Raw genomic sequence first — 12,461 nt, 5'->3', positions numbered from 1 at the left:
AGAAAAATAATAAGAAAGAGGATCACCACATCGAGGTGGATCAAATACAAATATAATTATTATATTACAACATTTGTCAAGTGATAGCCGGCTGAAACCCCCAGCTATGCTTTCTGGGTAGCTTGATGTTATACTCGCACAGCGGTGTTGCTGCCCCAAAAGAGCAGATCTATACAGTAGCAACGCGTCGCATTGCGTCGAGTTGTTGGCTTGTAGATCTGCGCTTTGTCGCCAGCGACACCGTCGTACGGGCGGAGTATAAAGTGGGGATGTGTGCTACGCTGCACCCGGTATCCGCCCATATTCGCGTACAGGCCGACCTGAGCAGCAAGGCCGAACGCTGGATCAAATGGAAAGTTCTAACGATTAATTTGTACAGTTTCGCGTGTCCCTATTTGCTTTTGAAACAACTTATAACAACTTAAATGCGGGCGTTGTTTCGGCGTGAAATAGGAAATGCAGAGATCGAGTGAAAAGGGAGGATTATCAGCTTGACTTCTTTGGTCGCTACTTCGGACACGGAACTCACACGCTAAAGGTAAAACAAATGGATCAGATTGTTACATTTGTGTATTTTTTTCAGGACATGGTGCTACATTGTATCGTCCCACCTAGAAGACTTTAGTAGGTTAATAGCCCACTTTGAATCTCTTCGCATGGATCAATTGAGAGAGAGATTCGCTGGCTAAAGTCTCGTTGTTAATACAAACTACGCCCAATTGTTAACCTACTGTCTGGCCCTGCAATGCAGACCTTTGCAGTAGCCTGTTTATGGCGGCTTAATCAATCTGGGTGTTATTTAAAGCAGCAATTGTGCTATTAAATGTTTTGTTTTTCATGCACAAGAATCAGCCAGGTTTGCATTAAGTGAACTATTAAGATAATGACTCATAAAGGGCTATTTAGCTTCCTGGAGGCTGTGGATCTCCTTGAATGCTAGGCTAACAATGCTCCCAGTCCCAACCCTCTTCAGTTGGAAGTCAACTGTATTTAGGTACTACACTGATCATGGCATGCCAAAGGGAAGCCAGGTTAAGTTATGTGTACAGCAAAGCCATAGACTTTTTGGCATGATCATTGGACCCTAGACAATTTACTACTGCAAGACTTGACTAACATGTAATTCCTTGGGCTCAGTGAAAAGTTGAAAGGCCTATCAAAATAGAATCCGATTATAAACTACAAAGTAGTAGCTATTAAGGGTACTGGGGTTGCTTACTGCTCACATATTTGTAATCACCATAGTTGGATCTAATTATTCGCCTGTTCATTTCAGTGACTAGGGTCCATCAATGATGGACACAGTCGCACAGAGTCCCTTACTCCCTCTTACATGCTTGCCTTGTAGTCCTGTACATGAAAGCTGTCTGTAGTGTACAGGTGTCAACGGCCAGTCAACCAATGTCTACTTTTGCTATGTAATTGGATGGAAACGTGGTAATATTTGTATCGTCGTGGCGATATGTCCGTGTTATGGTAAAGACGTGTTACACTGGCACTAACCCTTATCTATTCAGGTAAAGATAAGACATTTCCGATATATATATTTTCTTCTTAATCGTGTTAAAGCTTTACTGCAGTGCTCCAATCTAATACATTAACCTCTTGAGTGTGACATGTGCAATATGTCACTGACCATTTAAAGTGGTTAAAAAGTGAAATGCGTTTCTCCACAGTAATTACTTCAATACACGTATGTATATATATATTTTTTTTTACAGATCATCATACTTTTTTTTTGTCTAGACGAGACGATAATGTGCTTCTCCCTGACCCAAGGACTGTGTTCCAGAGACCTTACTATGCCATATGTATTATGAACTGAAAAGGGTGGCCAACTCTATTGATCATTACACCACTGGCACAGAGAAGAAGCCTCCAGTTCCTTATCAATGTTGGAACCATAATGAAATGTCATAGATTTCTGCCTGGGGTTAGTTTGCATTCGCATTGTGTTGTTGTTGGTGGCTGAACAAGCTATAGAATGTGCTGCCTGATTATTTTAAGACACTTTCTGTAATGCTTGTGGACTTGCAGCCTGTGGACTTGCAGCCTGAGCCTCCATCATCAGTTATTTGAGAGCTTGAATTTATTTTTAAAATGGGCCTACTTAAATGGTTTCTGCCCAGTCAAATTTCCAGTATTTAACATCGAAACGAGTGTTTCTCCTCTGAAGTCGTCATCACTTTCAGAAAACCATTAGAAACTATGTAATTTGACAAGTAAACAATTGAGTCTTCTCATGTACAGTATGATGAGTTGTGTTTGGGGTTGCTTCCCTAATATCATTCCATGACACTACACCAGGGTTCGCCTTCATGTCCTTAGAAATGCCTCATGTGCTGTTCTTAACTTTTTTTTTTTTTTTTTTTAATTCTTCCTACTGTTTTTGTATTTGTTTCTTTGCTGTCCCACAGGTGAATCATGACAGAATATAAACTGGTGGTGGTGGGAGCTGGTGGCGTTGGCAAGAGCGCACTTACGATCCAGCTAATCCAGAATCATTTTGTCGATGAATATGACCCCACCATAGAGGTAAGTGCAGTATATGTGTGTCAGAGAGATAGTCTCCATGTGTATTTATGTCTGGGGGGGGGGGGGACTTTTATCGTGTTATAGCAGGTTTTTCTTGTTTTAAGTGCTGAAAGAGACTAAACAGGTTTTTGATCATTTTCAGGGCATACCTACCTGTCTTCCTGATTGGTCCAGTAAGGCCCAAGCAAACCATTACATCATTCAGATAATTGTAATGAATTATTCATGTACAGTTGCAAGGTGGCGCTCTAGTGTGCTTTATTTGAATGCCTGATATTTGAAATGGCCTGTTTAACGGCATGAACCGTAGTGTGTCCCAATTCTCTTGAGCATTTGGTGAAAATGGCAAATTTTAAAGATTGCAACGCATTGAGCTTGTAGATCAGCTATTTTTGGCAAATATTTGGTGTAGAGGGAATATGGGGTTGGAATTATCCATTTAATTCGTTAATATTGATAACCTTGTTACCTTATCAATAATATTGATTAACCGGTTCATAAGCAGTGTTCCCTCAGTGTCTAACATAAAGATTACATTTTTGCTGATATACAGAAAGAATACAAAAAGCATTATATTCCTTATTCAAATATTTATTTGACTCTTTGAGATACAGGGCCATCTTTTCATGAGGAATAAATGAAATTAAAAGTGGCACAGTCTTATCTGTCACATATTAACAATCCTAAGGGGGAGAGAAAAGGAGGGGGCCTAGTATAGACCCCTGGGGGACTCTGGTATATGAAGTGTATATAGCGTTTAAGTCACGGTTAATCTATTACAACTGAGTAATGATGCACCTTCAGATAAACCGATGATTGATATCTGTGATTAAGTGCTTGGATTATCTGACACATTAGAAATTACGACCCCATTATTTTTTGTGAGTGCTATAAACAATGGAAGATGGAGTGTCCTACCACAACAGCAAAGTTGATGTTTTATGCTGAGTCCAAGAGAATATTCTGCAGATTTGCCTTTTTAGCTCAAATTATTTCAACATGATTTACTGCAGGCTTATTATAATTAACTTAATGAGTTAGAAATGTATGGGGGTGATCACGCCAAGATGCGTCACTAGAATGTACTCGCCAACAAAATCATTGTTTTTCTATGGTATTGCGCGCCTAGTGTGTGCTAATCTTCGTGTTTTTGTAATGGTTTCTAGAGGCGCATAAAAGCGAAAAATATTTCTAAGTCTCACTGCTCATCACAGTGCTTTGTTAATAAGAGCACCAATACAGCGGTAGCGCTGGCAGCTCAAAATCGCTTTGTGTGCACAGCCCCTGTTTGCCAGGGTGTTCCTGAACCTGTAGCCATGCGTCTTGGTAGATCCACAATTGTCACTTTATTATTGAACTGTAAGTAAGTTGCTACTTGAGTCCTGATGAATGCCCAACCTCTCCCTCTTCCAGGACTCTTACAGAAAGCAGGTGGTGATTGACGGGGAGACGTGTCTCCTGGACATCCTGGACACTGCAGGTCAGGAGGAGTACAGCGCTATGAGGGACCAGTATATGAGGACAGGGGAGGGCTTTCTCTGTGTCTTCGCCATCAACAACACCAAGTCTTTTGAGGACATTCACCACTATAGGTGAGCCGATGGCTAGGGTCGGGAGAGTGTTTATCAGACCACTGTCTCCCTAAATGCCTCTGCAAGGTCAAGGTGAAATATAATAGCTATACTGTAGGTCAGGGGGTTCCCAAACTTTCGATTACCACGGGCCGGTTGACGGTTCATAAAATGTTCGGACCGGCATGGCTGAGGGGTGCGGGTGCGTCGCGGTCACGCATCATCGTACCAAAACACCTAGCCTACCCGCTGCTATATATTTCAAGTAAGACGCGCAAACGCGGGAAGCGAACGCAGCTCGTAAATTGCAATAACAACAATTAGAATAAATTACGTACTTTTTTTTTCCTTTTTAGTTAGTATTTTTGTTTTGTTTTCTACTGTGTGTGTGTGTGTGTTAGCTGCGCCCTCTGGTGGCGGGCGGGTGGTGTCACAGCGGGACACAGACACACACACACACACACACACACACACACACACACATGATCTGCAGGGTCTCATAGTTAGTGCTCATTGCGTTCGCAATTAAATCACAACATAATGTTATATCATTGTCCATATCATTGATCCTGGTGACGGACGGTTATAGATTCACGGTCGGGAAAACTTGGGATTCCCTTCACATGTCCCGCATACCAGCACAGGTACATGTTCCAGTGGTTGCGAACCTCTGCTGCCGCAGCGCGCCAACGGTATTTACTAAGCATAGCACAAATCGGCATTTGTCTGTAAAATTTGACATTTGCTTCTTATTTCACTGGAGCTGAGTATTAAAGAGACAATGTGACTAATCACAGCCACAGGGTTAATTTGAATGCACAGTTACTGTTTAAACCAGGGGTAGGCAATGGCACAGTGAAGGGTGATCACATGACATTAAATGAAGCTCTCTCAAATGCATGCAAATCCTGCACAATTCTACTTTAATTCAAACTGAACTCTGACTGGGGAGGGAGTCTGGGAGATGGGTGCATTATTTGTAATGATCATTACATCCTGATGTGAAAGAAAATAGTTCAGAAGAAGAACATAATGTTGGCATGGCACACTGACTATCAAGAAAATAAAAACACGGCACTTCAAGTCAAGCCATTCAGGATGGAACCCCTTTTGGTGTTTTAGGCATCGTTATTCTTTAGCTATTGAAAAATGTCAGTCTGTGCCGTGCTATGTTGCTGTTTTTTTTTTTTTTTGAAAATGTGGCGCACATCTTTTGAATATAATATTCCTGCAGAGTGAATGTTTTTTAAATCAAGTTTTTGCTTCTTGGGTGGGCCCTGGAACAACATATTTTCATGTGGGGGTCGGCACCCAATTGCATATTAACTTTTTGTTATTTGCATTGCATTCCATAAAGACATTTTTAGTTTATTTTGTTCTCGTTCTTGCCTTGGTGCATTAATTAATGACATGTTGAAATAAGTTGCCATTTATTGAACAACTCCCTCATGAATTCCAAGTGACAAGTGTCCATTGTGTTGACATGTAAATGACAACCCATGTGGCATTTATGAATTAAATTAAATTGGGTCTTCAGTTAAATGGATAGTTCACCCACATAGGTGGTTATTGTGCTGTGTGAAATGTAATGTTCTTGTAATACATTGATGTTTATTACATGAAGTGACTTACTTACCAGAGACGGCTCTTCCTCTCTATGCGTCGGCCATGGTTGGCGCTGACAAACGCAATCTCTCAATATCAAATGAATGAATCATATTGTTTAAAATGTAGTCACGCACTTCGGAGAAATGTGACTACTAGGAAATGTATCACAAAAAAGAGAACTGTTGTGTAAACAGTCTGCTGTCATTACCGAATGGATCACCTGTTTTAGCTTGACCTGCTGTGGAATCAATTAAAGTGACATATGATTCAACGTGTTTATATTCAGTTCTACGGAGTCAGGGTTTGTCTGTCTGTGAGACTGCAAGAACTTAACTTAAAGCTGCTTGCAGTCTCGGACTGAACGGCTCTGTGATCCCGTGAGACCAGCTTCTGTGTAAGGTTACAGGATGGGTGCCCAGGGCCTCGTGTGAACTATATACTATACTATACTATATACATTTTTTTACAGTTTACTATTTATTTGTAATTTTAATGTTCTCCAATCGGTTGCCTGATTGTTCGTGGCAAGTAAATAAAACATTCAGGCAAGTGGAGTTTGCTTTCAGGTTGCCCCAACGGGGCGTTTTAGTTCGTTAGTTCGGTATAAACACAACACAAGATGTCTAAGGATCTATCATGATTTACTTTTTGGGCAAGTGGACATGACCTGTACTTGCAAGTGCCTGCTCTGAGACCTAGTGTCAACCCCTGAAAATGTATTCAAATCTAAGTTCGTGAAATTAATTACAAGAGCTTTTTTGATTTTTTTGTCAAATATTTCTTTACAAACATTAGTTGAAACATCTGTAAATGGCAATGGTTTGCTAGGATTCTGCAAAATCTAAACTTGGGTTCTTATTGCTGACATTCCTGTCCCTATCCAGAGAACAGATCAAGCGAGTAAAGGACTCGGAGGATGTCCCTATGGTGCTGGTGGGGAACAAGTGTGACCTTCCGTCCCGGACAGTGGACACTAAGCAGGCTCAGGACTTGGCACGTAGCTACGGCATCCCCTTCATCGAGACCTCAGCCAAAACCAGACAGGTGAGAGTCCAGACAGCGATGAACAACATCTCAACACTCAAAAACTTGAGTGGGATTTATACTTAGTTGTGCGGATGCAGTTCAGCTATTTTTCTATGTATAAATCGGGTAATTAGTCAGGTTGTCACAGAAGCTTTCCATTGGTTGAGTTTTTGTCACTGCATAATCAATTAGTATTCTTTGAGATAAGCTCATAGCAGCTGTTTTCAGGTGTACGTTTACTGGTCAGCTTAGTGCTTGAATCACATGAATGCTAAGGTAATGTGACTCTTGTGGGGTTTTGATCTTTGTTTAATAACAGGTCATGGAAATGTCTCCGGCAATGTGTTGTGCATCCTTAAAGACTCCTTGGTTAATTGATTAATGCTTTTCATGGTTTTCATGGGTGCTAATGGAATTAGTGCATGTTGTGGAATTATTTCATCATACTGGATCCTATATCGCAAGGAATCAACTGATCAGTGGTTGTCATGAAATATGCATGGCTGGAAAATGGAAAAAGGGGTAAATGATTCTGGCTAATGTCTACTGTTATTGTGACCTGATGCTGGAGGTAGTGCCATGCTGCAGGGTGTAAGCATAGCCTTGTGTGACTGAATGGATGGCACTGATGTGTGTGTGTGTGTGTGTGTGTGTGTGTGTGTGCACTGCAAACCTTTTCCTGATCTCTTCGGGGCAATTGGGGGGGTTAATCGCAGTTCCATACGGTGCTGGGCACTTGATGATACAATGATTCTTCTCTAATTAGTTATCTCTGCAATCCAATCTCTCCATCTGGGTGTACCTGTGATTTACTGTCCACAAGGTTGTTGCTACTACTATTGCACCAATCACGATCTTTCACATCCAGTCGGTTTGTTTATCAAATGTCTGTTTTGCTTTTAACAGACGACTGCTATAGCTGTTAAAAAGCTTATGACATTACATGCAATCCCTCATTTAGAATAGATTTTCTTATATAGATGTAACCACTTTAACCCTATATACTTTGTTGACCAGGTTCCCCCAGGGGTCTATATTCCCCCCCAACACACATACACACACACCTCAAATCTACATGTTCACAATGTTTCATGCTGTGTTGGGGTTTGTACATTGGCTATTCTTGTCAAATGTTCTCCCAACAATCGGGAAGCTGTGGTCAAGTCAATCCTAAAGCACACATCCCCTCAGATTGTTGGCCTGCTAAGCGCTTCGGTTTGGTTCTACACGATCCCTACACATTCTCCTAATTCACGGGTGCAGCCGTAATCTGTTACATATGGACCTGTGTCGCCCTGTATTCCCTAACATTGAGGGAAGTTGTCTCTCACACTACAGAGAGTGGAGGATGCCTTTTACACTCTGGTACGGGAGATCAGGCTGTACCGGCTCAATAAGCTCAGCAAGGAAGAAAAGACTCCGCGCTGCGTCAAGCTTAAAAAGTGTGTTGTGATGTGAAAGGGGTAAGTGTATGCAGCTGCGCCTCGGCCAGGTCTGTGTTGGTGGGGGGGGGGCGGTGGTGGGGGGCGTTCAGGTGGGGGGGCTGTGGTGGGGCGATCAGGAAAGGGGGAACGCAGAGTGAGAGGACTGGTGCTTTGTGACCTTTCCCACTACTATTGCACCAATCACAATCCCTTTTGGTTTCTGCTGGGGTAGCTGTGGTGCGGTTCTAAGTGGACATTGGTGTGCCTCTTGATTTCTCTTGTGATGTATTTTTTGTACTGTACATCATGGTTGATCAATTCCTTAATCGGCTGAAATCAATGTGGATGGAGAACTGTGAGTCTTTGAGTCAATTTGTGATTAATGGAGACTTGAATGGTAATCTGGGCCCAAATCAAGTACTGAAACATTCCCAATTTAAGGTGGTGTGATAAGAGACTGGAAGAGATAATGGGTCGTTGTGCAAAAGGTTTGTGTGTTGGGAAATAAATGAGTTATTTTCCTTCTTATACAAAATCTTTGTACTCTTTGCTGTTCTCCCCCTGATATAATGTCAAATCTTTCAGTATGAAAAAAGGGGAATACCACAAATTGTGTGTGTGTACTTTATTTATAAAGCACATTTTACAAGTTACATTTTACAAGTTAAAACTCAATGTTTACAAAGTGCTGTACAGAAAAAGTTATCTATAGCTAAAACGGCAAGAACACAGTAAAAATGGAGACAAAACATGGAACAGAATCTCAACTGGGGTTAAAGGTGGGTCTTTAGACAAGATTTAAAAGTGTGGATGGAGGGGCCCAGTTTGATATTGAGGAGGAGCGTATTCTATAATGTGTGGGCTATGATGGAAAAGGCTCGACACCTTCAGATGGTAAAAGCGGCATCTGAGCACAGCATTTATCTGTTTATCGAGTTTAAGCTAAGGTTTGAGAAATACGTGGAATTACCACTTTTCTGAACTGCTTTAGGTCAAATTTAATGGGAACAAATTCATTCACCATTTTATTAGATTTTCGGTTTTCTTCCACAGATGTACTTGATTTCTACTTTAAAGTACTATAGTAACACAATGTTTTTCTTTCTTTTCAGGGCGTTGATGATGCCTTTTACACATTAGTGCGAGAAATCCGGAAACATAAGGAGAAGATGAGCAAGGAAGGAAAGAAGAAGAAAAAGAAGTCCAAGTCAAAGTGTACACTTATGTGAATAATCAACCCCCTTTTTTCAAGACAGACTAAAAAAGAAAACACATTGAACAGTTAATACATTTTGTACATTACACTAAATTATTAGCCTCTTTCTCAATACCCATCTTAGTGAATACTAAAATGAACCTGACTTTTTTTCCTTTCTCTTTCTCTTCTGCCTTTTCTGTTCTATTCTACTTGGAAACCAATAAGCTTTATTTCCTATTAGTGCCAGTTGCCCACATGTGTTGGTCCAGCAGCCTGTTTGAACTTACTTTTTTTTTTTTAACTACTTAAACCCTATACTTTGACTGGATTCCCAAGGGCTCTATATACTAGGCCCCCTTCTGTTGTCCCTCTACTCTAAATATCTTTGCTGAAAGTCGATGCCCCAGAATGGGGATGGTAGGGTTCAAGTGGTTACATTTTATTAAACATGTTTCAATTGGTAGGATTGCTCTGTTGAATTGGAGGGTTTTATATAACCGCTGAATTGTTGTCACGACACCTTTTTTAGACTACTATATTTAGTTACAACTTGCTTTTTTTTAATTTATTCCTGCTGGAAGGCCATGACATGCAAATGTTTTACAATACCTTTCAAGTATGGGATGCCAAAGACTGTTTCATCCCATTCAATTAGACTCGAAGTAAGATGAGGAGAGGGGACCAAACACGTAGATAGATGAAGTCCAAATATCCCAGCCACTGTGTAATGCCCCCCATCTCTCTTAGATATGACTTAGTTATTAAAAGTATGCATGTGAATTCCTTCGCTTCCACAATGTTTTAACACCTGACTTGGATATTATTATAATTTACATTTTGTCAATGCTTTCGTATTGTGTGGGTGGTTCTTTCTTGCCACCATAAGAGACTTATTTTGCATGCATTGTGTCCTTGATGACCAGGGAATTACAAAGTCTTGCAAATACTGTATGACACAGTTATCAGAGTGGGGATCTCTGACCCAAGCGAACGTTATATATTGTTACGTTTTTCATGTTTTTGAGGTCCTCAATATTCCCCATGCCTGAGGACAAAATCGGCAGTGGTTTTAGACGTATATCACAAATTGCAGGGTCGTTGATGATGCAAGGCAAAAACAAAAAAGTAAGATGCCTATCGGAGCACCACATCCCTGTTCTATTTCTTTATTAAATTACATTTATATGAGACCAGCAGCCAAATATTGAGTTTGTCAGAGACCCTTAATGTTGCTCAGATTCATCCCTTGATAAAAGGCCTTTAAAAAAAAAAAGTTTTTCCCCCAAAATGTATACAGATTATTTTTGCATTATGGCAGTATTTTGTGATCATCACAAATTATCAGAATGATGGAGCTCTTCTAGCATTAGTTCTGGCCCATGTCATCTGACTATTAGGCTAAAGGTTCAATAATGTGAAAAATCCAGATTATTTGTCTTCAACTAGACATACATGTACATAGTTCTGCTCTGCGGCTAATTTCTGCTGTAAGGTTTTGCTTAGTACTGTCTAGATAATAGTGTAACATTTAAGTTAAATATCTCCATCAAAGCAAATTTCTTTTCAGCTATTGTCTTGCCTTTTTTAACTCATGGGATGTATCCCATAGTATGGTGTCAGGATGTTCTAAATGGATTGTTCAAATGGACATTCAAATTTTTCCTCTTATGGAGCTTTTTGAGAACTTCAGCGGTTGGATTCCATTTGCTGAGGTGTTGAAATAATTTGCTGGGCTGCCTTTCAATAGAAATTACTTTCCAGTTTATTTTTCTCCCAAAGCTTGTGGATGAGAGTGGTGTAACTGGAACTGATGTCAGTAAATGAGGCAGTAATTGCCATAAAATTAGTTTTTAGAGAATTGTCAGAATTTATCTTGAAAATGTGGGGTCAACTCATATTTCACCTTTACCAACCTTATTTCAAGCTCGTTCCCCCGAAGGCTTCTGCATTATGCCTTTTATGTTTGCATTTGGTGCTACATTTAGACGGCAAAAAGACGACCTTGTCGGGCTGTGCTTTGAACAAGGCTTTTTCTGCCTACCGTTTCTGCTTCTCCTTCACCATCTGCTCCCAATGATTGTTCTCGACTGTTCCTCGTTGGTCCATCAGCAGCTTGAATGGTTCTGGCTCGTCTGGCTTTGTCACGACTGCACTGAAAGACAATGCCCCACAATATTTTTATTTTCAGGCTTAATTAATTTTGACCCAATGAATTATTCTTTTTTTCATGAAGTAGATAACTGTTAATGCAATCTTAATTATGGAACACACTTGTTAACAAAACCGTTTCAAAAGTAGTTTTACTGAAATGTTTGAAATGTTCCTATTCCTTTATTGCGTGCCAACGGCTGATTTCTGAAATGTATCATTTATACCTGGATCGTATTTTAACAACCTTTGTATAGTTGTGATACTGAAAGGTGCATATTTTGTAAATTGTGCTTCATTTCGTTGGTGTGTCTTAATGAATGTTGCTTTATTGGAGTTTCACTCCTCTTTGTGTATGTGACTGGGTCCAGGTTTAGAGGAGTGAATGAATGACCACTTTACAGCACACCCATTGATATCTGTGGGCAGTGTAGAGTGGTGATCTGATCTCAAAGGAGTCTATTTTTTGCCATGAATCTCACCACTCCTATTTAATGTGTAATAAAGAACAAAAAGAGGAACTTGTCTTTTGTGGTTCTGTTTATAAATAATCCATATTAGTAGTTCTGTTTATAAATAATCCGTGATATTTGTAGGTCTGGTTGCCAACTAAAGGATTGCCGTACCATGCCAGAAGTTTTGCGGGAACGCCTACTGAGTGGCGAAAAACTCATTTCTGTCCTGACAGCCCGTACAAACAAAGTCCTATCTGATTGCATTAAGAGATGTTAAATTCACTGTATTACAGTACACTGTAAATGCATGCATTTATATAGTGCCTTTATCCAAGGACTTGCTCAAGGACACTTCGACACTAACTCTGGGGGAGCCTGGGTTTGAACTGGCAACGTTGCAGTTACCATCCAGCATCATGTACCGCCTTCAAAGCCAAATAGCCAGGCAATCGCATAACCACTTATGTATCTTCCTTAATATACATTGTAGTGTAAA

At 40.4% G+C, this 12,461-nt stretch overlaps 1 protein-coding gene across 2 annotated transcripts; it reads left to right on the top strand.

Annotated features, from left to right (window-relative positions):
• The first annotated feature begins 281 nt into the window (after nt 1-281).
• kras (v-Ki-ras2 Kirsten rat sarcoma viral oncogene homolog) lies at nt 282-12,031 on the top strand. 2 transcript variants are annotated; one of them, XM_083763298.1, is made up of 6 exons: nt 282-538; nt 2,418-2,535; nt 3,949-4,127; nt 6,599-6,758; nt 8,079-8,203; nt 9,277-12,031. In XM_083763298.1, exons 2-5 carry the CDS (start codon nt 2,425-2,427, stop codon nt 8,196-8,198), a joined length of 570 nt encoding a protein of 189 aa, XP_083619424.1. In that variant the 5' UTR covers nt 282-538; nt 2,418-2,424; the 3' UTR covers nt 8,199-8,203; nt 9,277-12,031. The 2 variants fall into 2 exon arrangements, with proteins under 2 accessions (XP_083619424.1, XP_083619425.1); XM_083763299.1 differs by lacking the exon at nt 8,079-8,203 and having other exon boundaries at nt 283-538.
• Nucleotides 12,032-12,461: the final 430 nt, after the last annotated feature.

Source organism: Protomyctophum parallelum (assembly GCF_964188405.1).
Source record: "Protomyctophum parallelum genome assembly, chromosome: 4".
In the NCBI taxonomy this organism is placed as follows: Eukaryota; Metazoa; Chordata; class Actinopteri; order Myctophiformes; family Myctophidae; genus Protomyctophum; species Protomyctophum parallelum.
Note: the sequence above shows the minus strand (reverse complement) of the source record. Positions and strands in the feature narration are given on the sequence as shown.